Source organism: Dendrobates tinctorius, unplaced genomic scaffold (assembly GCF_039654945.1).
Source record: "Dendrobates tinctorius isolate UK_male_01 unplaced genomic scaffold, ASM3965494v1 ptg000164l, whole genome shotgun sequence".
Taxonomy (NCBI): Eukaryota; Metazoa; Chordata; class Amphibia; order Anura; family Dendrobatidae; genus Dendrobates; species Dendrobates tinctorius.
Window position 1 is genome coordinate 1494863 of NW_027361831.1, and position 27437 is coordinate 1522299.

Sequence of the window (27437 nt, forward strand, 5' to 3'; positions counted from 1 at the left end):
GTACGAGGTGTACGGAGCGGAACCGTGTGTGTACGAGGTGTACAGAGAGGAGCCGTGCGTGTACGAGGTGTATGGAGTAGAGCCGTGTGTGTACAGAGCCGAGCTGTATGTGAACAGTGTGAAAACCACTCCTGTAATTAGTATTGTTACCTTGGAAACCAATTCTGGTTCTGCAGACGTGGTATTTGCAGACTTGCTTGTTTAAATGCTAAATAACAATCAGCAAAAAGAGAATTATTAAAACATAACTTTTAATACTGTATAAAAGCTACCAAAAGATAAAGTGCAATTAAAAAACACTAGATCAAATGCCACAGACTATTCCACGGAGTGTCTGCTTATATTTCCACACCAGATCACCCAGAGTACATACATGTGGCTAATTCCATGTCCAAAAGTAAAAAAAACCTGGACAGACCAATATAACTAGATAACAGACAATGTGAATAACAACCACAGTCTAATCATGAATGGTTACCTAAGGCCTCTTTCACACTTCCGTTTTTGACCATCAGTCAAAATCCGCCAGTTTTTGAAAAAACCGGATCAGCCATTTTTTTTTGCGGATCCGTTTTTTTCCCCATTGAGTTGCATTACCGGCGGATCTTGATGGATGGCCATCCGTTTGATCCGTTTTTTTGCGGATCCGCCAAAATGTTTGCGTCCGCCGGCATGCCTGGACGGACTCTGCAACGTTTTTTTTGGCTGTAGGATCCGCATTTTTCAGTGCGCATGCCCGGAGAAAGGAAGTCAGCCGGGGATTTAACCCTGAAATCCTTTCTGGCGGTGGAAAAAAAAATTCTCTCTCTCTCTCTCTCCTTCCCGGATCCGTCAAAAAAACGGTCCGGTGCCATCCGTTTGCATCAGTTACAAACATATCCGCTTTCCGCCATTTTGGCGGATTTTAACTGACAAGAAAAAACGGAAGTGTGAAAGAGGCCTAACCAGAGGCATATACGGCCTCTATCATACTTAGGTTAAACAAGGAAATAACTCATTCATGTCTAAAGAGCAGACATCAAAAAACAATAATCCATAAACATACTGAGTAAAGGAAAGATCTCACCCATACGTCTGGAAGATGCCCAAAAATCAGATGTCCATCAGAGTCAGGTCAGGTCAGGAAGCAAGGCATTACCCTAGTCAGACCCTGTAGGGGCTAGCAGACCTGACACCCATGACTCCCGCCCTAACAAGGGCAGTCCACATCTGACCCTCACAAAAATAGCCCTGCAATGTCCCTATGTCCACAGACTCAATCAGACAGACTAACTTCTACAACATGGGCAAGGCCAAAGAGTTTTCTAAAGATGTCAGGGGCAAGATCTTAGATCTGCGCAAAGCTGGAATTGGCTACAAAACCATAAGTAACACCCTGGGTGAGGAGGTAACTGTTGGCGCAATAGTAAGAAAATGGAAGAAATACAAAATGACTGTCAATCCACATCGGTCTGGGGCACCATGCAAAATCTCACCTTGTGGGCTATCCTTGATCATGAGTAAGGTGAGAGATTAGCCCAAAACTACATGGGGGGAAATTGTTAATGATCTCAAAGCAGCTGGGAGCACAGTCACCAAGAAAACCATTGGTAACACATTATGCCGTTAAGGTTTAAAATTCCACAGTGCCCTCAAGGTCCCACTGCTCAAAAAGGCCCATGTGCAGGCCCATCTGAAGTTTGCCAATGAACACCTGGATGGTTCCGTGATTGATTTGGAGAAGGTGCTGTGGTCAGATGAGACAAAAATTGAGCTTCTGTTTGGCATCCCATAATTGGCTCCTTTCTACTTAAATGTTTATGAGGCCCCTCCATCTAGACACGCAGACACGCCCTTGGTACCTTGGTAGAAGATAGGCGAAACGCGTGTCGGGGTGAGGGACGCAGCTGGCATCTTGTCTCCAATGCCTTTATTAAAGTAAGGTTTTTACAATAACATACTGCTATTATTTGGACACAATCTTTGTACTTAACCAGTAGCGGCTTATAATATCTTATCAGGTTTTACATACAGACCTAGCACTTGAGATTTAGTATAATAATTTATTTGCATATATTCCTTGTTATATTGGAAAATGGTATATATGATTAATTCACTTGGTGATTGCTATGAACAATCTGTACATGCACAGCTAGTATTGTCTTTGCATCTATAGGTATTGTGAGGTTCTGAGCCATGTTTCTGTTCTGCTTGACTTTGCCCTTAATTTTGCCCTTATCAAAGATGGAGTGAGTAGCTTCACAAGGGGCCATCTTGTTCCTGTTTGACTTTTCCTGTTTCCTGCCTGCTGTGTACTAAAGGGACTCTGCACATTATACCTGTGTTTGTGTATCTGGATCTTCACCTGCTGCCAAGCTTGGAGAACTCGCATTGTGCCTGCTTCTCCTAAACCTCGGGATTCCCCATTTGTTACTTACCTGCCGTCCTGCCTGACCGCCTCTCCTGTCCGGATCTGCTCTGCTTCTGTCATCTCTGCGGCCTCCTCTCCGCTTGGAGCCCGGTCCAGTCTCAGGACCTTAGGATTGTGTGCGCCTGGACGTCAGACTCTCGCCAGTTGGTTCGTACAGACTTTACCTGTTGCCAGAACTTATATCTACGTACCGTGCAATACTGAAGCTTGTTTACTATAATACCCTGAACTACATCTGCATAGTACTGAAACCTGTTGCTACAATACATTACTGAACCTTTGAACATATACTGTGTGTGTCTTCTCTGACCCATGCCACCGAGTTCCATAGAACCTATAGTACTAATTTGACAGGATACACAAGCCATCAAATATGGAGCTCGCTGGGTCAGATTCTGTGGATGTACGCCTTAAAAAGATATGCACATTTATCTCAGGACTTCAAGGGGAGCTTCAGGCTACCAAAACAAAATTGTCAGCACTAGAGACTCAAGCTAACCATAATGCTACTATAGCCGATACATCCATTCAGGCGTTAGCTACTCGTCTCTCAAAGCTGGAGACTACAGTTTCAGCCCCAGCCACAACCCCACCTTCGGTTCCAGCTTTCCCTAAACTCCCGCCATTCAGGTTCGGTGGCGAAAGAGAAAAATTCTGAGGGTTCCTAAATCAGTGTCAGCTGTATTTTGCTGCGCATGCGGCTCAGTTTCCAACAGGACGAGACAAGGTGTTAGCTATGATAATGCCGTTAACCAACAAGGCTCTTGCTTGGGCAAATCCCCTTTTTGAAACTAATGATGTCTGTTTGAATTCTTTAAATGATTTTATTTCCGCAATGTGTCAGATGTTCAATGACCCTAACCGAAGTGCCACAGCAGAAACCGCATTGCTAGCCCTCCATCAGGGAAAGCGTCCTGTCGTAGAATACGCAATGGAATTTCGGAGGTGGGTGTTGGACACTACGTGGTGCGACTCAGCAAAATACGCAGTGTTTAGGAGGGGTTTATCTGCCACAATTAAAGTCGAACTGGCTAGAGGCGAGTCACCCGCTGCCCTGGGAGACTTCATAAATCATTGCATTCGGATTGATATCCGTCTTGCAGAACGCCGGCAAGAGAGATGGGCAGATGCTAACCACAGTAATTTTGTAACCCTGCCGTCTCCCTCCAGGGAAGCCCAGAGCAAGTCCTCCCTCCCAGTAGAATCAGAACCTATGCAGGTCGATGCAGTCCGGAGAAGTCCTCCTGACCCACGCAAGGAGCACCGCTTTAGAGAAAATTTATGCTTCTACTGTGGAAAATCAGGTCACTATATTTCGAATTGTCCCGGTAAGAATCGCAAGACCACGGCTGCGGTAATCGAATGTGACTTTTCGGACGTATCTTCAGTAGTTTCCCACTCAAATCCTCCTAGGAAAGAAATAGTCGACTGGAATCACGACTTCTCCGACTGTACTTCAGAAATATCCTCACCAGTGAATGCAGCCATCTCTTCAGTGAGTTCCACTACTTCGACCTTGGACGGCTCAAGGAAGTACTCACACTGTTATATCCCCATCAAGATATGGACCCAGTCCCAATGGATTGCTAGTTTCGCTATGGTGGACTCAGGGGCCAGCGGCAATTTTATGGACATTACATTCGCTAAAGAACACAGTATATGTTCACAAAAGAGGATCTCTCCGGTATTGATGGAAGCTGTGGATGGTTCCCCACTGGTGTCCGGGCCCGTAGATCTTGAAACAACATCACTGAAAGTCCGTATGGGGGCGGATGTCCTTCTTGTTAATTTCCTCCCCTCATTTTCCCATAATCCTAGGACTACCATGGCTACGACTGCAAAACCCTACTATCAATTGGGAGATGAAGGAAATACAGTTTCCTAGAAGACATATCATCTAAGGAACCAGCTTTAGTTGGGTCAGCATGCTCCGTTGATTTAAATCTACCAATAGAGTATCAGGATTTTATCGATGTATGTGACAAGAAAAATGCAGACAAATTGCCTCCACATCGGCCGTACGATTGCCCCGTGGAACTGCTACCTGGTGCCGTGATTCAGTTCGGTAACATTTACCCTTTGGCTGGGCCAGAATTAAAAGCCCTCAAGGAGTACATCGATGAAAACCTAGCCAAGGGATTTATACGACCATCTTCCTCCCAGGCGGGTGCCCCGATCTTCTTTGTGAAAAAGAAGGATGGCTCACTCCGCCCATGTATTGACTACCGAGAGCTCAACAAAATTACGATCAGGAACTCCTATCCACTTCCATTAATTCCCGAATTACTGGAAAGGGTGCAACACTCTAAAATCTTCACGAAATTAGATCTCCGTGGAGCATACAATCTAGTACGGATCCGTCCCGGTGACGAGTGGAAGACAGCCTTCCGGTCACGCTATGGACATTTTGAGTACCTCGTCATGTCTTTTGGTCTCCGTAATGCGCCGGCTATGTTTCAACACTTGGTGAATGACATTTTCAGAGACATACTCGATATTTTTGTTGTTGCTTATTTGGATGACATTTTAATCTTTTCCAGCAACATCAAGGAGCATCAGCAGCACATGAGAGTAGTCTTGGATCGCCTACGGCAGAATCACTTGTATATCAAGCTAGAGAAATGCGAGTTCCACAAAACGGAAATCCAATTCTTGGGGTATGTTATCTCTCCTCAGGGTCTTGGCATGGATGCCAGTAAAGCTCAAGCCATCCAGGAGTGGCCAATTCCCAAGTCTGTGAAGGAAGTACAACGATTTATTGGATTCGCCAATTTTTACAGACGATTCATTAAAAATTTTTCAGAGATCGTCATACCCATCACCCAATTGACCCGGAAGAAGATACCATTTGTCCGGTCACCGCAAGAGCAGACTGCATTTTCCAAATTGAAAGCTAAATTTACATCAGCACCGATCCTTGTACATCCGGATCGAGCTTTCATAATGGAAGTAGACGCTTCCGACTGTGCGATAGGGGCCATTCTCTCGCAAAGAACAGGTGAGAAAGATCTTTTACATCCTTGTGCCTTTCTTTCGCAGAAATTATCGCCCGCAGAGAAGAATTATTATGTCGGAAATAAAGAGCTATTGGCCATTATAACCGCATTCAAGGAATGGAGGCATCTACTGCAAGGAGCATCTCACCAGATTGTCGTACTTACGGACCATCGGAACCTCGAATTCATGAGATCGGCAAGGTGTCTAAAGCCCAGACAGACCCGATGGACTTTATTCCTTAATCAGTTTGACTTCATGGTTTCCTACAGGCCAGGCTCTCGTAATGGGAAGGCCGATGCACTATCTAGGATTCACTCAGGTAACGTAACTCCATAATTACCTCCAAGGACCATACGCTCAGAAACAAACTTCATAGGGGTGTTACACAATCAAGATCTATTAACAAGTATTAAGGAAGCCTACACTGGAGACCCACTACTGATCCGACCCCCCCCCCAATCAGGTAAACCTAACCTTGAAAAACAGACTTTGGTTTCAAGGACATCGCCTGTATATTCTGGAAACGGTCAGACTAAGTGTACTAAAATTAGTGCATGACTCAAAGATCGCTGGTCATAGAGGAGTCCAGAAGACCCAGGAATTCCTGTCTCGCTTCTTTTGGTGGCCGACCTACCGGAGAGACGTTCAGCATTACGTCTCGTCATGTGAGGTATGTGCAAGATCAAAGGTTCCCCGCTCCTCACCTACGGGATTGCTACAACCCCTCCCTATTCCATCTCGCCCTTGGGGGTCTATTTCAATGGATTTTATTGTAGAGTTGCCTACTTCTAAGGGGAAAAACACTATCCTAGTAGTGATCGACCGTTTGACCAAGGCTGCCCATTTCATTCCCTGTATCGGTCTTCCGACAGCCAAACAGACAGCGGACCTCATCGTACAAAATGTTTTTCGGCTACATGGAGCTCCTGATGAAGTGATATCAGATCGAGTGGTCCAATTTACCTCAAAATTTTGGCGAAGCTTCTGTGCCGCCCTGGACATCAAGGTAAATCTATCATCTGCTTTCCATCCGCAGTCTAATGGACAAACGGAACGGACTAATCAAACCTTGGAGCAGTACTTGCTTTGCTACCTATGCCACTTACAAGATGATTGGGTAAACTTACTCCCGATGGCCGAATTCACGTATAACAACTCGCAGAGTGCCTCCACCAAGCAGTCTCCTTTCTTTGCTAATAAGGGGTATCATCCCAGCATTCTCCCTCGACTCCCGATAGACACGTCCGTACCCGCAGCAGCTGACCGAATTACGTATTTACAACAGAATTTAGAGTCTTTGAAACAAACGCTGGCTGCAGCTCAGGAGAGATACAAGAAGGCTGCAGACAGGTTCCGTAAACCAGCACCAACATACAAGGTAGGAGACATGGTCTGGCTTTCGACAAGAAATTTAAAATTAAGGATTTCGACATCTAAGTTGGGACAGAATTATGTTGGCCCATACAAAATCAGCAACATAGTAAGTCCCGTATCCTGCCGTCTTAAATTGCCTACATCTTTGAAAACACACCCTGTTTTTCATGTCTCCCTGCTTAAACCAGTAGTACCGAATCCCTTTCCCGGACGTACACCCGTTCCACCTGGTCCGGTTCTCATTGACGGGCAAGAAGAATTTATTGTGGAAGGGATCATCGACTCTCGGATCCATAGGAGGAAACTTCAATACTTGGTGAAATGGCAGGGTTACCCATTGGAGAATTCATGGGAACCTCAGGAGAACATTCGAGCTCCCCGTCTGATCCAACAGTTCTATAGCCAATACCCCAGTAAACCAGATCTAAGGTCGTCCAGAGGACATCCTTGAAGGAGGGAATGGTGTGAGGTTCTGAGCCATGATTCTGTTCTGCTTGACTTTGCCCTTAATTTTGACCTTATCAAAGATGGAGTGAGTAGCTTCACAAGGGGCCATCTTGTTCCTGTTTGACTTTTCCTGTTTCCTGCCTGCTGTGTACTAAAGGGACTCTGCACATTATACCTGTGCTTGTGTATCTGGATCTTCACCTGCTGCCAAGCTTGGAGAACTTGCATTGTGCCTGCTTCTTCTAAACCTCGGGATTCCCCGTTTGTTACTTACCTGCCGTCCTGCCTGACCGCCTCTCCTGTCCGGATCTGCTCTGCTTCTGTCATCTCTGCGGCCTGCTCTCCGCTTGGAGCCCGGTCCAGTCTCAGGACCTTAGGATTGTGTGCGCCTGGACGTCAGACTCTCGCCATTTGGTTCGTACAGACTACCTGTTGCCAGAACTTATATCTGCGTACCGTGCAATACTGAAGCCTGTTTACTGTAATACCCTGAACTACATATGCATAGTACTGAGACCTGTTGCTACAATACAATACTGAACCTTTGAACATATACTGTGTGTCTTCTCTGACCCATGCCACCGAGTTCCATAGAACCTATAGTACTAATTTGACAGGTATAGTATATACGTTAATCAATTTGACTTGCATTGATAATTGATTAGAAAACCATTCAAGCCTTCAGTGTATGTGTGTATATATATATATATATATATATATATATATGTATTCTGCATCCTCTTATGTCATGAGGCACATTATTTTAACTTAAATCATTTTTTTAACCCCTTCACGACCAATGACGCCACATAGGCGTCATGAAACCTGGTTCAAATCTGACCAGTGACGCCTATGTGGCGTCATGACTTAAAAGCCCCCCTGCGGGTCGGGTGACCGGGGTCACTGAAAGGTCACCTGACCCGCAGATACAGGGGGCTTTGTAATTTACCACAGGGGGCGTGGCTTCGCCCCTTGTGGCTACGATCGCTCTGATTGGCTGTTAAAAGTGAAACAGCCAATCAGAGCGATAGTAATATTTCATCAATGAAAATTGATGAAATATTACAATCCAGCCATGTCCTACGCTGCTGTAGCATCGGACATGGCTGGAGACACCGATTCCACCCCCCCGCAACTGAATGACAGCGGCAATCTGCCGCCGCTGTCATCATCTGCCCCCCTCCCATTCCCTCTGCTCCCCGCCAGCCTCCGATTCCCCCCCGGTACCTCCTGAGTCCCCCTGTCCCTCCCGGTGTCCCTCGGGTCCGGATGATGGGCGCCGCCATCTTTGAAAATGGCGGGCGCATGCGCAGTGCGCCCGCCCGAATCTGCCGGCTGCAGATTCCATTCTTTCATTTTGATCACTCTCACAGTGATCAAAATGAAAGAAAAAGTAAATAAACCCCCCGATTATAACCCCCATAGGTAGGCAGAACTAATAAAATAAAGAAAATATTTTTATTTTTCCATTAGGGTTGAAAAGAGGGTGAGGGTTAGGGTTGGAATTAGGGTTAGGGTTGGAATTAGGGTTAGACTTGTGGTTAGGGGTATGTTGGGGTTATGGTTAGGGATGTGTTGGGGTTAGGGGTGTGTTGGGGTTAGGGCTGGAGTTAGAATTTTGGGGTTTCCACTGTTTAGGCACATCAGGGGGTCACCAAACGCAACATGGTGCAACCATTGTTTCCAGCCAATTTTGCGTTCAAAAAGTTAAACGGTGCTTCCTCCCTTCCATTCCCCGACGTGTGCCCAAACAGTGGTTTACCCCAACATATGGGGTATCAGCGTACTCAGGAAAAATTGCACAACAACTTTGGGGGTCTAATTTCTCCTGGTACCCTTGGGAAAATAAAAAATTGGGGGCTAAAAAAATATTTGTGGAAAAATTTTTTTTTTTTAATTTTCACGTCTCTGCGTTATAAACTTCTGTGAAGCACTTGGGTGTCCAAAGTGCTCACCAGGCATCTAGATAAGTTACTTGGGAGGTCTAGTTTCCAAAATGGGGTCACTTGTGGGGGGGTTTCTATTGTTTAGGCACATCAGGGGCTCTGCAAACGTAATGACGACCGCAGACCATTCCATCAAAGTCTGCATTTCAAAACGCCACTACTTCCCTTACGTGTGCCCAAACAATAGTTCCCCCCCATATATGGGGCACCAGCGTACTCAGGACAAACTGTACAACAACTTTTGGGGTCCAATTTATCCTGCTACCCTTGTGAAAAAAAAATTGCTGGCTAAAAATCATGTTTTTTGAGGGAAAAAAAAATATTTTTTATTTTCACGTCTCTGCGTTATAAACTTCTGTGAAGCACTTGGGGGTTCAAGGTGCTCACCACACATCTAGATAAGTTCCGTGGGGGGTCTAGTTTCCAAAATGGGGTCACTTGTGGGGGGTTTCCACAGTTTAGGTACATCAGGGGTTCTGCAAATGTAACATGATGCCCGCAGACCATTCCATCAAAGTCAGCATTTCATAATGTCACTACTTCCCTTCCGAGCCCCGACGTGTACCCAAACAGTGGTCATCCCCCACATATGGGGTATCAGCGTACTCAGGACAAACTGGACAACAAATTTTGGGGTCTAATTTATCCTGGTACCCTTGTGAAAATAAAAAATTGCGCACTAAAAAATTTTTTGAGGGAAAATTTTTTTTATTTTCACGGCTCTGCGTCAAACTTTTGTGAAGCACTTGAGGGTTCAAGGTGCTCACTAAACATCTAGATAAGTTCCTTAGGGGGTCTAGTTTCCAAAATGGGGTCATTTGTGGGGAGCTCCAATGTTTAGGCACACAGGGGCTCTCCAAACACGACATGGTGTCCGCTAACGATTGGAAGTAATTTGCATTTCAAAAAGTCAAATGGCGCTCCTTCCCTTCTGAGCCCTGCCGTGTGCCCAAACAGTGGTTCCCCCCCACATATGGGGTACCAGCGTACTCAGGACAAACTGGACAACAAGATTTGTGGTCCAATTTCTCCTGTTAGCCTTGTGAAAATTAAAAATAGTGTGCTAAAAATCATTTTTGAGGAAAAAAAAATATTTTTTATTTTCACTGCTGTGTTATAAACTTTTGTGAAGCACTTGGGGGTTCAAAGTGCTCCCTACACATCTAGTTAAGTTCCTTAGGGGGTCTAGTTTCCAAAATGGGGTCACTTGTGGGGGAGCTCTAATGTTTAGGTGCACGGGGGCTCTCCAAATGCGACATGGTGTCCGATAACGATTGGAGCTAATTTTCCATTCAAAAAGTCAAATGGTGCTCCTTGCCTTCCGGGCCCTGCCGTGCACCCAAACAGTGGTTTATGACCACATATGAGGTATCTGTGCACTCAGGAGAAATTGCTCAACAAATTTTAGGATCCATTTTATCCTGTTGCCCATGTGAAAATGAAAAAACTGAGGCTAAAAGAAAATTTTTGTGAAAAAAAAAGTATTTTTTTTTTTACAGATCAATTTGTGAAGTACCTGGGGGTTCAAAGTGATCACTATGCATCTAGATAAGTTCCTTGGGGGGTCTAGTTTCCAAAATGGGGTCACTTGTGGAGGAGCTCCAATGTTTATGCACACAGGGGCTCTCCAAACACGACATGGCAACTGCTAAATATTCCAGCATATTTTCCATTCAAAAAGTCAAATGGCGCTCCTTCCCTTCTGAGCCGTGCCGTGAGCCCAAACAGTGGTTTATGACATTTGAGGTATCGTTGTACTCAGGAGAAACTGCCCAACAAATTTTAGGATCCATTTTATCCTGTTTCCCATGTGAAAATGAAAAAATTGATGCTAAAAGAAAATTTTTGTTGGAAAAATTAAAATGTCCATTTTTTCTTTCCACATTGCTTTAGTTCCTGTGAAACACCTGAAGGGTTAATAATCTTCTTGAATGTAGTTTTGAGTAGCTTGAGGGGTGCAGTTTTTAGAATGGTGTCATTTTGGGTATTTTCTGCCATATAGACCCCTCAAAGTGACTTCAAATGTGAGGTGGTCCCTAAAAAAAATGGTTTTGTAAATTTTATTGTAAAAATGAGAAATCGCTGGTCAACTTTTAACCCTTATAACTTCCTAACAAAAAAATATTTTGTTTCCAAAATTGTGCTGATGTAAAGTAGACACGTGGGAAATGTTATTTAGTAACTATTTTGTGTCACATAACTCTCTGGTTTAACAGAATAAAAATTCAAAATTTGAAAATTGCAAAATTTTCTAAATTTTCGCCAAATTTCTGATTTTTTGACAAATAAACGCAAAAATTATCAACCTAAATTTACCACTAACATGAAGCCCAATATGTCACGAAAAAACAATCTCAGAATCGCTAGGATCCGTTGAAGCGTTCCTGAGTTATTACCTCATAAAGGGACACTGGTCAGAATTGCAAAAAATGGCCTGGTCTTAAAGGTCAAAATAGGCTTGGTCATGAAGGGGTTAATATAAATATCAATAAAAAATTAGTTTTTATTAAATTTCCTTTTATTTGCATCTCTTGATTCTGGATCTTAGTCTCGTGTCAGTTTTGAGCTATGTTATGTGAAGTGTTACCTTGAAGTGTCAAATGTAATTTGGACTAACATATATGCCAATATTGTTGTAATGTTGGCTGTATAATGTGCAAAAAAAAAACAATTAGAAACCTGTTTTTTTTTCTATTGTGAATCTTTTACCTGTACAATATTTCTGGACGAGGATGATTTGCAAGTCTACTCTGGCAAACCTTCGGTCTTCGTATAATTGGAATAATAAAAGGTATTTAGAATAAGAGTTACAATTAAAAAGAGTGATATAAAAAAAGAGCTAAACAGTTACGAATATGGAGATCTCTATGAATGAGATTTAGAGATATGACCTGCTAAGCAGGGTGCAGTATATGTCAGTATTCTGGCTCACAGCCATGGAGTCTCTGTACATGCCCAAATCAAAACATGTGGAACATCAGTAATAATTAGTGATGAGCGAATGTGCTCGGATAGCGTGTTATCTGAGCATGGTCGTGTGCTAACCGAGAGGCTTCATCGTGCTCGGAAAATATGATTGGTTCCCAGTGGCTGTTCGACAGCCACAACACATAAATGGATTGCTAAACATAAAGGCTGTCTAACAGCCGTGAGACATGCAGCCTTGGGGATCCGAACATATTTTTCAAGCACACCAAAGACACTCGGTTAGCACACTAGCATAAGGTGTTATCACAGCATGTTTGCTCATCACTAGTAATGATTAAACAAGGCATAAGCAAAATATAAAATAATCATTAGTTTTCAAGGACATTTATCCTCAAATACATCAAGAGTACATCTCAAGTCTTTGTCAGGCCTCCAGAAGACATATCCATCAGTGATCGTTCTGTAGTGGTGCCGATGAACTGACAGAGGGAGCTCTCTCTCTTTGTCAATATCCTCCCGAAGGATAAAACTTCTCATGTCGACAAGAACTCTGATCCTAGCAGTTACAGTAGGACCCTGGCCCTGTATATCAGTCGGACTGCTCCAGCTGATCACATAGGGGATGATGTACATTTCTGTTATGGACTACTAAGTGACATGCTTGTGACAAATATTCACGTGATAAAGAATTAAGGGGTTAAAAAGGAAATAAACAGCGTCCAATTCAGATAGAACTAATCTGAGGACACAGGTGAGGAACTTGCAAAAGAAAACTAAGCTCTACGGAAGGAGAAGAAGGGTTGTGATATGAAAGTTCATTAAACAGTTATGAGAAAATCGAAGAACTCAAAACAATTACTAACAGTTGTGGCATCAAAAGTCACAAGAACATCTCTATACAAGGGAAAAACAACATTTTTAATAATTCATCATGATTTACGTGAGCCATTTTGATGAATTTGCCACCATAAACGTTATCTAATAGCAAAAGATAAAAAGGAAAGTGACTTAAAAAAAAACTGCAAATGATGAGTCAAGGCAAAATTTTTCCCTCTTGTATTAGGTATTAGCCCCCCGGGGAGAGACCAAAGAGACAAACACCCCTCCTGTATATTTGAGACTCTAGATGATGACCGTTGTGATCTCTTTATTATTAAAGAAATTGGTGACAGAAAATGAGCAATAAAAATACAACAGGACAGAAAAACATAATTGTCAAACCAATCAAACCCATAATTTGTAACATTTACTTATCTGGGTTATCTAGAACATTATTGGTGATATATCAAATACGACACATGATCTATATGATGCCAAAAAGATTCTTCCCTAAAAGGGATTTTTAAACGTTCCTGTTCTCTGTTTCAACCGAGCATCATATTGCAGCTTCATTTGTTCCAGAGCTTCAAACTTGGGACAAAAATTACGATATAAAGTCAGAGAAGCAAAAAAAAAAAACAAAACAAGAAAAGGACACGATAAATGTGCTCACAAACCAGAGCAAGAGACAAGATGGAGAATGGCCACAAATCGGAGTTGAACACTTGTTCACAAGCTCATATTCATTTCTCCCACACTCATTTTCATGAAACATTAGTAAACTTGTTTTTTAGGGTCCGATTGAGTTCTCGGATGCCTTTGAGGGACCTTTTTATTAGAAAAGCTTGACAAATCACTATTTGAAAACGTTAAAGGAGTATTCAAGAAATTAATACGTGGTAGATGATAAAATAAGGAACATTTTCCCCAATTATAGGTATTCTTATTATATATATTTTTTAGAGCATTGTCAGCGTGGTATAAGTGACATATTAATGTTATTCTGCAGGTTAGAATGATTAATGCTATGATAAATTGATATAGTTTTATGTTTTACTATGTTCGCACAATAAAAATACTTAAAAAAAAATGGTTCTATTAATGGAAGGATGAGTTGAATTTTTATTGTTACTGTTTTGGACTGCACAATTTTTACTGAATTTTTCCTGAGACAATATGCTAAAAACAGCAATTCTGTTTTTTTTAGAAAATTTACTTGGCGGAATGTATTGTATGCTTATTTTATAACTTGGATCATTACAGACATGGCGATACCAAATATGTATAATTTATTTATCTTTCTTTTATCAAAAAAGCTGTGATTTTTGCTAGGAAGTTGTAGTTTTTATTCTTACAATTTGGTGGTTTAAGTGACCTTTTGACCAATTTTAATTCATTTATGTTAGGCAACGTGAACAAAAAATACTAATTTAAGTTGTAGAAAAAAACCTAGTTGTGTATGTATTATATTAAGCCACAGGTTTTTTTCTGGTTTTTTTTTTTTTTACAACCATGGTGATAATATACAGTGGGTAAGGAAAATATTCAGGCCCCTTTAAATTTTCCACTGTTTCATTGCAGCCATTTGGTAAATTCAAAAAAGTTCAATTTTTTTTCTCATTAATGTACACTCTTCACCCCATCTTGACGGAAAAAAAATATAGAATTTTTTGCAAATTTATTAAAAAAGAAAAACTGAAATTTCACATGGATATAAGTATTCAGACCCTTTGCTCAGACACGCATTTAAGTCACATGCTGTCCATTTCCTTGTGATCCTCCTTAAGATGGTTCTACTCCTTCATTGGAGTCCAGCTGTGTTTAATTAAACTAATAGGACTTGATTTGGAAAGGCACACACCTGTCTATATAAGACCTCACAGCTCACAGTGCATGTCAGACGAAATGAGAATCATGAGGTCAAAGGAACTAGCCAAGGAGCTCAGAGACAGAATTGTGGCAAGGCACACATCTGGCCAAGGTAACAAAAGAATTTCTGCAGTATTGAAGGTTCCTAAGAGCACAGTGGCCTCCATAATCCTTAAATGGAAGAAGTTTAGGATCACCAGAAGTCTTCCTAGACCTGGCCATCCAGCCAAACTGAGCAATCGTGGGATAACAGCCTTGGTGAGAAAGGTAAAGAAGAGCCCCAAGATTGCTGTGGCTGAGCTCCAGAGATGTAGTAGGGACATGGGAAATAGTTCCAAAAAGTCAACTATCACTGCAGCCATCCGCCAGTCGGACCTTTATGGCAGAGTGGCCCGACGGAAGCCTCTCCTCAGTGCAAGACATTTGAAAACCCGCATAGAGTTTGCTAAAAAACACATGAAGGACTCCCAGACTATGAGAAATAAGATTCTCTGGTCTGATGAGACGAATATAGATCTTTTTGGTGATAATTCTAAGCGGTTTGTGTGGAAAAAACAGGCACTGCTCCTCACCTGCCCAATACAATGCTAACAGTGAAACATGGTGGTAGCAGCATCATGCTATGGGGGTGTTTTTCAGCTGCAGGGACAGGATGACTGCTTGCCATTGAAGGAAACATGAATGCAGCCAATTACAGAGATATCCTGGATGAAAACCTCTTCCAGAGTGCTCTGGACCTCAGACTTGGCCAAAAGGTTCACCTTCCAACAAGACAATGACCCTAAGCACACAGCTATAATAACAAAGGAGTGGGTTCAGAACAACTCTGTGACCATTCTTGGAGACAACAAAAGATTAGGAGCAAAAAGACCACTAATATGTGATATCAAATGTAATATTTTATTAGTTCAATCATAATTTTTTTTTTTTTAAATTGAAAAAAATTACATCATATGGACAAAAATCTCTAAAGGACACACACAAAAAATCTGAGGCAACAGGATAATATGGACCAGGTACAAAAGCCAAACAATTATACCCAAATTACCTAGGCAATCACTTCATTATATGTGTATCCAAGTCACTTGTATAAATCAGCATACTGACATGTAAATTACCCTACACCTATTATCCAGTGAATAAGTAACAGAGAGGTAACAGCAATTGATAGATCAAAGCCAAAGTGTAAACGTGAAAGGTGAAAAGGTCATACCACAATAGGTCCACTGTGCCGTCAGATACCGCAGCCCCAACGCGCGTTTTGAGTGGGCTTCCTCAGGGGGCTGTAGACTTTATTATTCACTTTTGTATACCTATTAATAAAGTATCTTTTTACCTATATACTCCTTTTTGCTCTGCATTTCATTCTTACATCAAAAGATATAGCTGTTAAAAACAACTTTTATTATTGATTATTACAACTTTACTATTGACTAGCTGAAGAGCCCGACACTGCCCGGGCATAGAAACTAACTGTGGATAGTTGTAACAAATTATAATTATCCTCCATCCCATAGTCCCGTGTCCATATACCCAACATACCTATCCTCCATCCCATAGTAGAGTGCCCATATACCCATCACACATCCTCCATCCCATAGTCCCATGCCCATATACCCAACATACAGTGGGGAAAAAAAGTATTTAGTCAGTCAGCAATAGTGCAAGTTCCACCACTTAAAAAGATGAGAGGCGTCTGTAATTTACATCATAGGTAGACCTCAACTATGGGAGACAAACTGAGAAAAAAAAATCCAGAAAATCACATTGTCTGTTTTTTTTCATTTTATTTGCATATTATGGTGGAAAATAAGTATTTGGTCAGAAACAAGCAATCAAGATTTCTGGCTCTCACAGACCTGTAACTTCTTCTTTAAGAGTCTCCTCTTTCCTCCACTCATTACCTGTAGTAATGGCACCTGTTTAAACTTGTTATCAGTATAAAAAGACACCTGTGCACACCCTCAAACAGTCTGACTCCAAACTCCACTATGGTGAAGACCAAAGAGCTGTCAAAGGACACCAGAAACAAAATTGTAGCCCTGCACCAGGCTGGGAAGACTGAATCTGCAATAGCCAACCAGCTTGGAGTGAAGAAATCAACTGTGGGAGCAATAATTAGAAAATGGAAGACATACAAGACCACTGATAATCTCCCTCGATCTGGTGCTCCACGCAAAATCCCACCCCGTGGGGTCAGAATTATCACAAGAACGGTGAGTAAAAATCCCAGAACCACGCGGGGGGGACCTAGTGAATGAACTGCAGAGAGCTGGGACCAATGTAACAAGGCCTACCATAAGTAACACACTACGCCACCATGGACTCAGATCCTGCAGTGCCAGACGTGTCCCACTGCTTAAGCCTGTACTTGTCCGGGCCCGTCTGAAGTTTGCTAGAGAGCATTTGGATGATCCAGAGGAGTTTTGGGAGAATGTCCTATGGTCTGATGAAACCAAACTGGAACTGTTTGGTAGAAACACAACTTGTCGTGTGTGGAGGAAAAAGAATACTGAGTTGCATCCATCAAACACCATACCTACTGTAAAGCATGGTGGTGGAAACATCATGCTTTGGGGCTGTTTCTCTGCAAAGGGGCCAGGACGACTGATCCGGGTACATGAAAGAATGAATGGGGCCATGTATCGTGAGATTTTGAGTGCAAACCTCCTTCCATCAGCAAGGGCATTGAAGATGAAACGTGGCTGGGTCTTTCAACATGACAATGATCCAAAGCACACCGCCAGGGCAACGAAGGAGTGGCTTCGTAAGAAGCATTTCAAGGTCCTGGAGTGGCCTAGCCAGTCTCCAGATCTCAACCCTATAGAAAACCTTTGGAGGGAGTTGAAAGTCCGTGTTGCCAAGCGAAAAGCCAAAAACATCACGGCTCTAGAGGAGATCTGCATGGAGGAATGGGCCAACATACCAACAACAGTGTGTGGCAACCTTGTGAAGACTTACAGAAAACGTTTGACCTCTGTCATTGCCAACAAAGGATATATCACAAAGTATTGAGATGAAATTTTGTTTCTGACCAAATACTTATTTTCCACCATAATATGCAAATAAAATGAAAAAAAAACAGACAATGTGATTTTCTGGATTTTTTTTTCTCAGTTTGTCTCCCATAGTTGAGGTCTACCTATGATGTAAATTACAGACGCCTCTCATCTTTTTAAGTGGTGGAACTTGCACTATTGCTGACTGACTAAATACTTTTTTTCCCCACTGTACATATTCGCCATCCCATAGTCGAGTGCCCATATACCCATCACACATCCTTCATCTCATAGTCCCATGCCCATATACCCATCATACATATCCGCCATCCCATAGTCCCGTGCCCATATAACACATCCTTCATCTCATAGTCCCATGCCCATATACCCATCACACATCCTCCATCCCATAGTCCCGTGCCCATATACCCATCATACATATCCTCCATCCCATAGTCCAGTGCCCATATACCCATCACACATCCTCCATCCCATAGTCAACCATTATGACATCATAATGAGCGGCGGGGCTTGCAACCTATGATGACATCAGCGTCGCCATGGCAACCATTATGACAATGAGGGGCGGGGCTTGATACACACACACTTTTTCCCCATTATGTAGATAGGGGCAAAATTATTTGGTGAATTGGAATGCGCGGGGTTAAAAGTTCGCTTCACAACATAGCCTAGGACACTCTCGGGGTCCAGACGTGTGACTGTGCCAAACTTTGTGGCTGTAGCTGCGACGGTGCGGATGCCAATCCCGGACATACATACATACACACACTTGAGCTTTATATATTAGATTATTAAAGAAAAAGCCCTAAACTGAGGCACTATATGTAAAATAAACCACAATAGGGAAAATAATTGGTTGGCAATAAGTATACGATTGTATTCCTAACAACACACAGAAAGATTCCCCCTATATATGAACATGATATGGCAAACCCGCTTCTAGTCATCTTCCCCTACTAGTCCTATTTTTACTCTAGTGTTAAAAGAAAAGGCATGTCACGCTCATATGTTTAAGGTCTGAGGAATAGTGATGAGCGAACGTGCTCGGATAAGGTGTTATCTGAGCATACTCGTGTGCTAATAGAATATCTTTGGCGGGCTCGAATATTATGTTCGAGTCGCCGCGGCTGCGTATCTTGTGGCTGTTCAATAGCTGCAACACATGCAGGGATTGCCTAACAAACAGGCAATCCCCTGCATTTGTTGTGGCTGTCGAGCAGCTGCGGCAACACGAATATAGTATTAGAGCAAGCCAAAGATATTCTATTAGCACACAAGCGTGCTCGGATAACACCTTATCCAAGCATGTTCGCTTGTTACTACAGCAGAATAGAAAATGTAGGTGTCACGACGCGGTTGTCGGGTATCCTGGGACCAGGGGCTCCTTCCCTGTCCCAAAAGCTCGGGGCAACCTAGGTCACCCGATTTCTCGGATTACTTCTGATGGTGAAGATGTCTGGGCCATGTACCTTGCCTTAGCTCCTGAATTCGCCCTCAGTCTGTACCCTTCCCCTACCCAGGGAAGAAGGGAGTAGTAATGTACCATAATACACCAGACTAGCAAGGTAATATGAACAGGGATAAAGGAAAATACCAATCATACAAATATACTCACATAAACAACAGAGGTAATCACTGGGGAGTGTAGGATGGTGTTAAACCAAAGTAGAAGAAGAAAGGGAATTATCAGACACTGAAAACCTAGCAACAGTCACAGATGAATCCATCTAACGCCTTCTCCAATAACAACCAACAACCTCCAGCAACGCAGCATAAGCTCTCAGACAATGAGTGCTAGCCAGGACCCAGTTTATATAGGAGATAGGAGTGGCTAACAGTGCACAGCTGAGAGTCTAAAATGATCCGGGAGCTCTCAACAGAGCAGATTAACCCCTGCACTGCTAAAAGAAATTTACACCGTTTAACATGAAGGTTTAGTGCTTCTAGTCAGTACAGGAGTGGGAGAAATCAGATGCTGTGGTCTTCTGGTTCCTCTCTGTCGCGGTAAACCCGTGACAGTAGTAGTGTAATATGCAGATGTTATATATTTAGTTACCGAGAAAAATAGCAATCTAGTGTTGAAAACTATGATAAAATATAGATATTATTAAATCATATTAGTTATTATAGATCAGGACAAAAAAAATGAAGATGCATTGATAATACTATCATGTATCTCCATCTTCTACACTGACATTGGCAGTTGGGCTTAAATATATTGGTCAATCTATGCTCTAAGTACCTTCTTTTCTATAGCAACTTTGCAGATTAATATTTCACATATACATTATATAGTGTCTTTCCCATTTTCTATGGCAGTAATGCAGTTTCAATGTTCTATAGTTATCATTCTTAGTAATGCATGGTACAACCTTATAGTTTTTCATGCTTGTTTCTTTGGTTGGCACCTGTTCACACTAGCTTAGATGTTCTGCTCATTTTTTCTCTATTTGTATCAAATTCTTCTTGGACATGTGCACTCCTGCTCCCATCAGCAACATGTTAGTTTAAGTAGTTAGCTGGTTAATTCCTGCCCCATAAATTGTAGGCTTTTTTTTGCCCAGGAGAGGTGACATATCAGGACAGGGACCAAACTTTGAAGGATGCCTTGATGTTGGCTCACATATATTGGCCAATTATGCATTGCTTACGCATTGCAGTACATTATAGCTGTCACATTCAATCTAGTAACGCCATCAGGGCCAATAGCCGTCCATGGCTGCGTCCATTGTTAGGTCTCAAAATGCCATAGTAACCATTATGGTAAGTGGTCGATGAAGCAGCAGAGATAGCACTCTCCCTCTGTCAACCCAACTATCTAGATGCTGACGTCTCTATTGACTGTGCCGTCTAAAGGGTTAAACTCTCAGGATCGGCAATTGCAGCAGTGTGACAGTATGTACCAGACACGTGCTTCAAGTGGTCACTCAGCTCAATGCGATTAATGTACAAGTAAAGCATTCACAATAAGTTTCAACTGGCCAATAGTACGTCAGTGTGGGAAGATCTCAATACAAGGCGATATAAAAAACAAATTTGCGAATGTAGCTCCATTTTAGCTCCTTTTGTAAAACAGATACTTCCACCCAAAATTCTTCCACATCACACTTTGTGAACTGGGGCACATTTGTGCTTTAACAGTAAAGGACCTTTCCCAAATTTCTCTGACAACATTGAAAGCTTACAATTGCCTGAAATGTCTTGGTATGATGGAGCATGAAGACTTCTCTTTCCTGCCAGAAAAGCGTAATTAGTCAGTCCACAGAACAAGTTTCTAATTCTCCAAAGTCCAGTGCCATGTGCCATATACCATTCTGACATTTGGCATTGTGTTTGGTGATGTATAGCTTGCAGGCAGCTGATCAGCCATGGAAAGTCATTCTATGAAGTTCCCGGCAGGTGCACAGTTTTTGTGCTGAGGATAATGCTAGAGGAATTTCACTTTTCTGTATTTTGAAGCGAGTCAAAGAATTGATGACTTTTATGCAGTCTGCATCTGAGCACACATAACCCAGCTCCTTAACTTAATATGATCTCCTGACTTGGCATGGTTCATAAATGCTTAAACTTTTGAACAAGATCATTCACAGTCATTCGTGGAGGAGTTAGGAGGTTGGACATTTCACAAAATGAACAGCTGCAGCCTTGGCATCTTATTGTGAAGTAAAGGAAAGTCCAGCTTCACGGGTGTAATATCTTCTTCTTTATTGGAAGTATTAAAAACATCTTAACATCCACATATTAGACCATGTAGTAGCTCCGGGGTGAACAAGTCTTAAAAACGGTGAGTTGACTCCCTCTCGGCTTACGACTGTGGAGAGGGACTGTGGAATCTTTAGGACAAGTCCTTCCGTCATGATTGTTAGTAGAGAAAAACAGCATGGCTTCGGGCAGAATTTTATTCAGCTGAGACTGAACGAAAATCCTAATTCCAGTGATTAAGAGGCTTTTGTCCATGTTATGTATTTCTAAATGTCATATATACATTTTTTTTTTTTAAACAAAAGTTCTAAACTGCTTTTCCATTCTCTTTTACTTATTGCACTTTACACTGACTGTCTTTTACATGTTTTCATGTACAATTTGTTTCTGCCTGCATATATATATTTTTTTTTGTCGAGTTACAAAATATGATGTTCAAGTAAAACATTTCTCACCTTCTAGGCATAATAATGACTTCTCCCGTGTGAATTCTATGATGTCTAAGAAGACTGGATTTCTGCTTAAAACATTTTCCGCAATCTGAACAAGAATATGGTTTCTCCGCTGTGTGACTTCTGCGATGTGTAACAAGATTTGATTTATTTGTAAAACATTTCCCACATTGTGAACAGGAATATGGCTTCTCCCCTGTGTGACTTCTCTTATGTATAACAAGATTTGAATTCTGTTTAAAACATTTCCCACATTCTGAACATGAATATGGCTTCTCCCCTGTGTGAATTCTTTGATGTGTAATTAGAGCTGATTTCGCTGTGAAACATTTACCACATTCTGAACATGAAAATGGCTTTTCCCCTGTATGAGTTTTTTGATGTTTCACAAGAATTGTTTTGAGGAGAAAATATTTCCCACATTCTGAACATAAATATGGCTTCTCCCCTTTATGACTTCTCTGATGTCTAACAAGATGCGATTTATTTCTAAAACATTTTCCACATTCTGAACATGAAAATGGCTTCTCCCCTGTGTGAATTCTCTCATGTTTTACAAGCTCTGATTTCTGATTAAAATATTTACCACAGTCTGAGCAGCAATGTCTTTTCCGCCCTGTGTGAAGTGTTTCATGTTTTTGGAGAGAAAATTTTTTTTCATATTCTGGACATATTCTGGATAAAAATTTCTTATTTACTGGAAGATCACACTGGCGTTTAACACCTCCTTTGTGAAGCTTAGTTTTCTTACTAATCTGTGATGAATCAGAAGATTGGACCTGTTTAACAGGATCAGATGATAGATCTATACTGTGAAGGGATGATGGTTTATCTGTAATTTTGGGGAACACTTTTGTATCTTGAGTGATATCTTCAATTTTTAAATCAAATGACCTTGGTATCAACTGTCCCTCTGTTCTCCTGTCACTCTCATCTACCGAGGGTAAAAACAATTATTATTTTCATATTAAAAAAAAAAATATACAGTATATATATATATATATATATATATATAAAAAACATTTTACAACATTTCTGTATACAGTGTCATAGAAACTGGAAATTTTGTACCAAAATTAAAATTTTGCATCTGACAGTAGACTTCAAATCAATAACCACTAGATACTGATTTTAGGCTAATGATAACTCGCTAGCCATTTTCCAATTTTGAGTTGAAGCCGGCATCTTATACAAACATGGTCAAAATTGTTGGTACCCAGTGTTTAAGGACACAAAAACCCACAATGGTGACAGGAATAACTTGAATCTGACAAAAGTACTAATAAATCAAAAATCTATGAAAATGAACAAATGAAAGTAAGACATTGCTTTTCAACCATGCTTCCACAGAATTAAAAAAAAATAAAACTCATGAAATAGGCCTGGACATGGCCATGGAGAGGTGTGAATATTCATTTCTCTTAAGTAGCGGCACACGTGACCGGCCGGCGGCTGACACAGTGCGCACTACTTAATACTCACTGCACTCCACACATGTAGTTCTGATGTGGGGAGCGGTGACTATTACAGCAGCTGGTGCTCTGCTTGTGAGCAGCACATGACATCCCTGCCATGCGCTGCTTACAAGCATAAAGCAGCTGCTGGCACTGGAATAAGACGCTGCAAGGGAGCGCAGGAAGGTAAGTGTAATGGTTTGTTTTTTTAATGTTTTTTGATGGGGCCAATCATACCAGGATAAGAATGGGGTCATGCATACACGGATAGGTATGGAGCCATGCATAGAAGGATAAGGATGGTGCCATGCATTCAAGGATAGGGCTGGTGCCATGCATTCAAGGATAGGGATCGGGCCACGCATTCAAGGATAGGGATGGGGCCATGCATACACGGATAGGTATGGAGCCATGCATACAAGGATAGGTATTTGGCCATGCATGCAAAGACAGGGATGGGGCCATGCATGCAAAGATAGGGATGGGGCCATGCATACAAAGATAGGGATGGGGCCATGCATACAAAGATAGAGATGGAGCCATGCATTCAAGGATAGGGATGGAGCCATAAATACAAGGATAGGAATGGAGACATGTATACAAGGATAGGAATGGAGACATGTATACAAGGATAGGGATGCAGCCAAGCATACAAGGATAGGGATGGGGCCAAACATACCAGGATAGGGATGAGGAGCCTTGCATACAAGGATATGGATGAGAACCATGCATACAAGGACAAGGATGAGGAGGCCCTGCATACCAGGATGGTGATGAGGGGACAATGCAAACCAGGCTTATACTTGAGTCAATAAGGTTTCCTAGTTTTTTGAGGTAAAATTAGGTGCCTTGGCTTATACTCGGGTCGGCTTATACTCGAGTATATATGGTAGTATTTTCGTTGAAGGAGGTGAAATGTACAACTAAGATAATGACAAAAAAGGATAAATAAAAAAAAATCTAAATAAAATTGTAGTAGCTAGTAACAGAGAAGAATCTGTGCCTTCTCTGCATTTAGTGGATACTCACCTGTAGGAATCTCCTCTTTACACTGCTCATCACCACTCACATATGTCTCAATAATATTAATATGGGTCAGATCTTCACCCTGAAACAAATATTGTAAAAGTCACACACAGATGTAGAAGTCACATCTACGGATCAGCTCTAATCCTGCCATCTCCACCAATCTCATTACACAAGAATAAAACATATAATACTGGTGGATAAAACAAGACTGAGCACAAGATCTTCACAGCCATCTACACATCATAGGGGAGATCTCAGGACACCTTCTCTCCATCTACCTGATGATCCTGAGGAACATTGGGATTTTCTTGTTTACAATCCTGTGGAAGGAGAGGACGGGGACATTTCTCTGGTGTTGGCCTCTTACTGCACAGAACTGAAGGAAACACATACAGGGACGGAATTCAATCTTTACATACAGATAATTATAGGCCGTGTGTATTTAGTCCTGTCTATTACCTGATGATGTGAGGGGCTGGGGAACCTCCATCATGACGTCCTTATACAGATCTTTGTGTCCTTCTAAATACTCCCACTCCTCCATGGAGAAATAGACGGTGACATCCTGACATCTTATAGGAACCTGACACATACAATGATACCGTCATCCCCTGATCCCTTCATAGCATTACTGTATAATGTCCCAGCACTCCTAGTAGTGTCACCTCTCCAGTAAGCAGCTCAATCATCTTGTAGGTGAGTTCTAGGATCTTTTGGTAATTGATGTCCTCATGTATCAGGGCGTGAGGTGGAGGCCCCGTGATTTGGCTCCGGGGACTTCCCCATCCCTCAGTCACAAGGTCCTGACAGCGCTCACTAGAAGTCTTCTTCACTACTGCGTGATCCTGGTTATGAAGAGACACATTAATAAATCTCACTACAGACATTTCCAGAGTCCTCACCTCTCCAGTTCTGTCCCTCTGTTATTCCCATAGATAATAATGATGTAATGTGACGTCATCAGAATCTCTCACCTCTCCAGTAAGCCGGAAGAGGATCTCTAGGGTGAGGTGTAATATCTTCTCCTCCATATTGTTCCTGTCCCTATCCATCCTTGACGGGTCAATCAGGAAAACTCTCTGAGAGAATCCGATATTGTAGGGACCTGAATGGGAAGAAAATGAGCTGATGTAAACTGATGCTCAGAAAGTTCGCACTCAAACTGGTAACAAAATACAACTTATTCAGTCATGGTCAAAGCAAGATATGGCTGAACTCCTTGTGCTTCCTCCCTCTACTAATGTACCTATACCCGACATTGACATTTCTGTGTGTGGTTCCACTATTACTCCCCAGCAACAGGCCCGCTATCTTGGGGTCATACTTGATTCCGAGCTTTCCTTTGCCCCCCACATCCAATCACTGGCTTGCTCTTGTTATCTGCACCTCAAAAACATTTCTAGAATTCGACCTTTTCTTACTTTTGACTCTGCAAAAACTCTTAGGCTACTTTCACACATCAGTTTTTTGCCGTCAGGCATGATCCGGCTTTTTTTTAGAAAAAACGGATCCGGCATAAATTTTGGAGAACTGTAGAAAAAGATCCGTTTTTTTGCTGGATCCGTCTCTGTTCCTGGAGGCTGGCCAATTGGATCTGAGCATGCGCAGACTTAAAAAAACCGGATCCGGTGGCTGGATCCGTCTTTTTCTGGATCCGGCGCATTCCGGCGCCCATAAACTTTCACTGTAGCAAAAAGCTGGAAGCGCCGGATCCGGCGCTTCCGGCTTTTTCGCCGGAGACAAAAAACGTTACAGTAGACGTTTTTTCAAGACGCCGGAATGAGACAAGTTGCCGGATCCGGCAAAAAACGGAAGAAACGCAATGCCATCCGGCACGATCCGGCGCTAATGCAAGTCAATGGGGAAAAACCGGATCCGGCATTGCATTTTGCCGGATCCGTTTTTTCCAAAAAAAGCCAGATCGCGCCTGAAGGCAAAAAACTGATGTGTGAAAGAGGCCTTACTGTTTCTCTTATTCATTCTCGTCTAGACTATTGTAACTCTCTTCTAATTGGTCTCCCTCTTAGAAAACTCTCCCCCCTCCAATCTGTCTTGAATGCTGCAGCCAGGATCATATTCCTCACCAATCGTTACACCGATGCCTCTACCTTGTGCCAGTCATTACACTGGCTACCCATCCACTCCAGAATCCAGTACAAACTTATTACCCTCACCCACAAAGCACTCCATGGCTCAGCACCACCCTACATCTCCTCCCTCATCTCAGTATACCACCCTACCCGCGCCCTCCGCTCTGATGACCTGAGGTTAGCATCCTCAATAATCAGAACCTCCCACTCCCATCTCCAAGACTATACACGTGCTGCGCCAATTCTTTGGAATGCACTTCCAAGGTCAATACGATTAGTCCCCAATCCCTACAATTTTAAGCGTGCCTTGAAAACGCATTTATTCAGACTGGCCTACCGCCTCAACACATTAACCTAATCTATCCCTGTGTGGCACAGTCAAAAGTTTTACCATAACCAGGTTCCCCGCATCATGTTCCCACATGCTTTAAGCATATATTATCCCTCTGTATCTGTACTGTACTGTTACACACTTAACATTATGGCTGGTCCATACAATCAGGTCAATTGTTACCACCCACCTTTCGTGTTTACCTTTTTTCCTCATAGATTGTAAGCTTGCGAGCAGGGTCCTCATTCCTCTTGGTATTTGTTATAATCTATGTGATTATTGTTATGCTGTAATGTCTATTGTCTGTACAAGTTCCCTCTGAAATGTAAAGTGCTGCAGAATATGTTGGCGCTATAGAAATAAAATTTATTATTATTGGTGCCCTGGGCAAAAAAATAAAATGGCAAATCCACCCTTCCAATTACAATAATTAAGCATGTAAACCAACTGAAAAGTGGGCTTTCATCAATTTTGCTAATACGACCATCCCTTTACATATTTACTCTTCAACTCAAGAAATTAAAGGGAGCTTGTTAGCACAAAGTGAAGGCCTCCGTAACTGCTATATT

General features: G+C 42.1%; 1 protein-coding gene across 2 annotated transcripts in view; it reads right to left on the reverse strand.

Annotated features, from left to right (window-relative positions):
• Positions 1-21490: 21490 nt before the first annotated feature.
• LOC141052906 (oocyte zinc finger protein XlCOF7.1-like) overlaps positions 21491-27437 on the reverse strand; it is a 160646-nt gene continuing 154699 nt past the window's right edge. The window contains exons 2-7 of one of the 2 annotated variants that reach the window (XM_073550225.1): positions 25422-25552; positions 25113-25292; positions 24907-25030; positions 24726-24823; positions 24448-24526; positions 21491-22898 (exon numbers count right to left, since the gene is read on the reverse strand). In XM_073550225.1, coding sequence (XP_073406326.1) covers positions 21964-22898; positions 24448-24526; positions 24726-24823; positions 24907-25030; positions 25113-25292; positions 25422-25499 — 1494 coding nt within the window. In that variant the 5' untranslated portion in view covers positions 25500-25552 and the 3' untranslated portion in view covers positions 21491-21963. The remainder of the gene's footprint in view (positions 22899-24447; positions 24527-24725; positions 24824-24906; positions 25031-25112; positions 25293-25421; positions 25553-27437) is intronic. The other variant, XM_073550226.1, reaches the window with a different exon arrangement.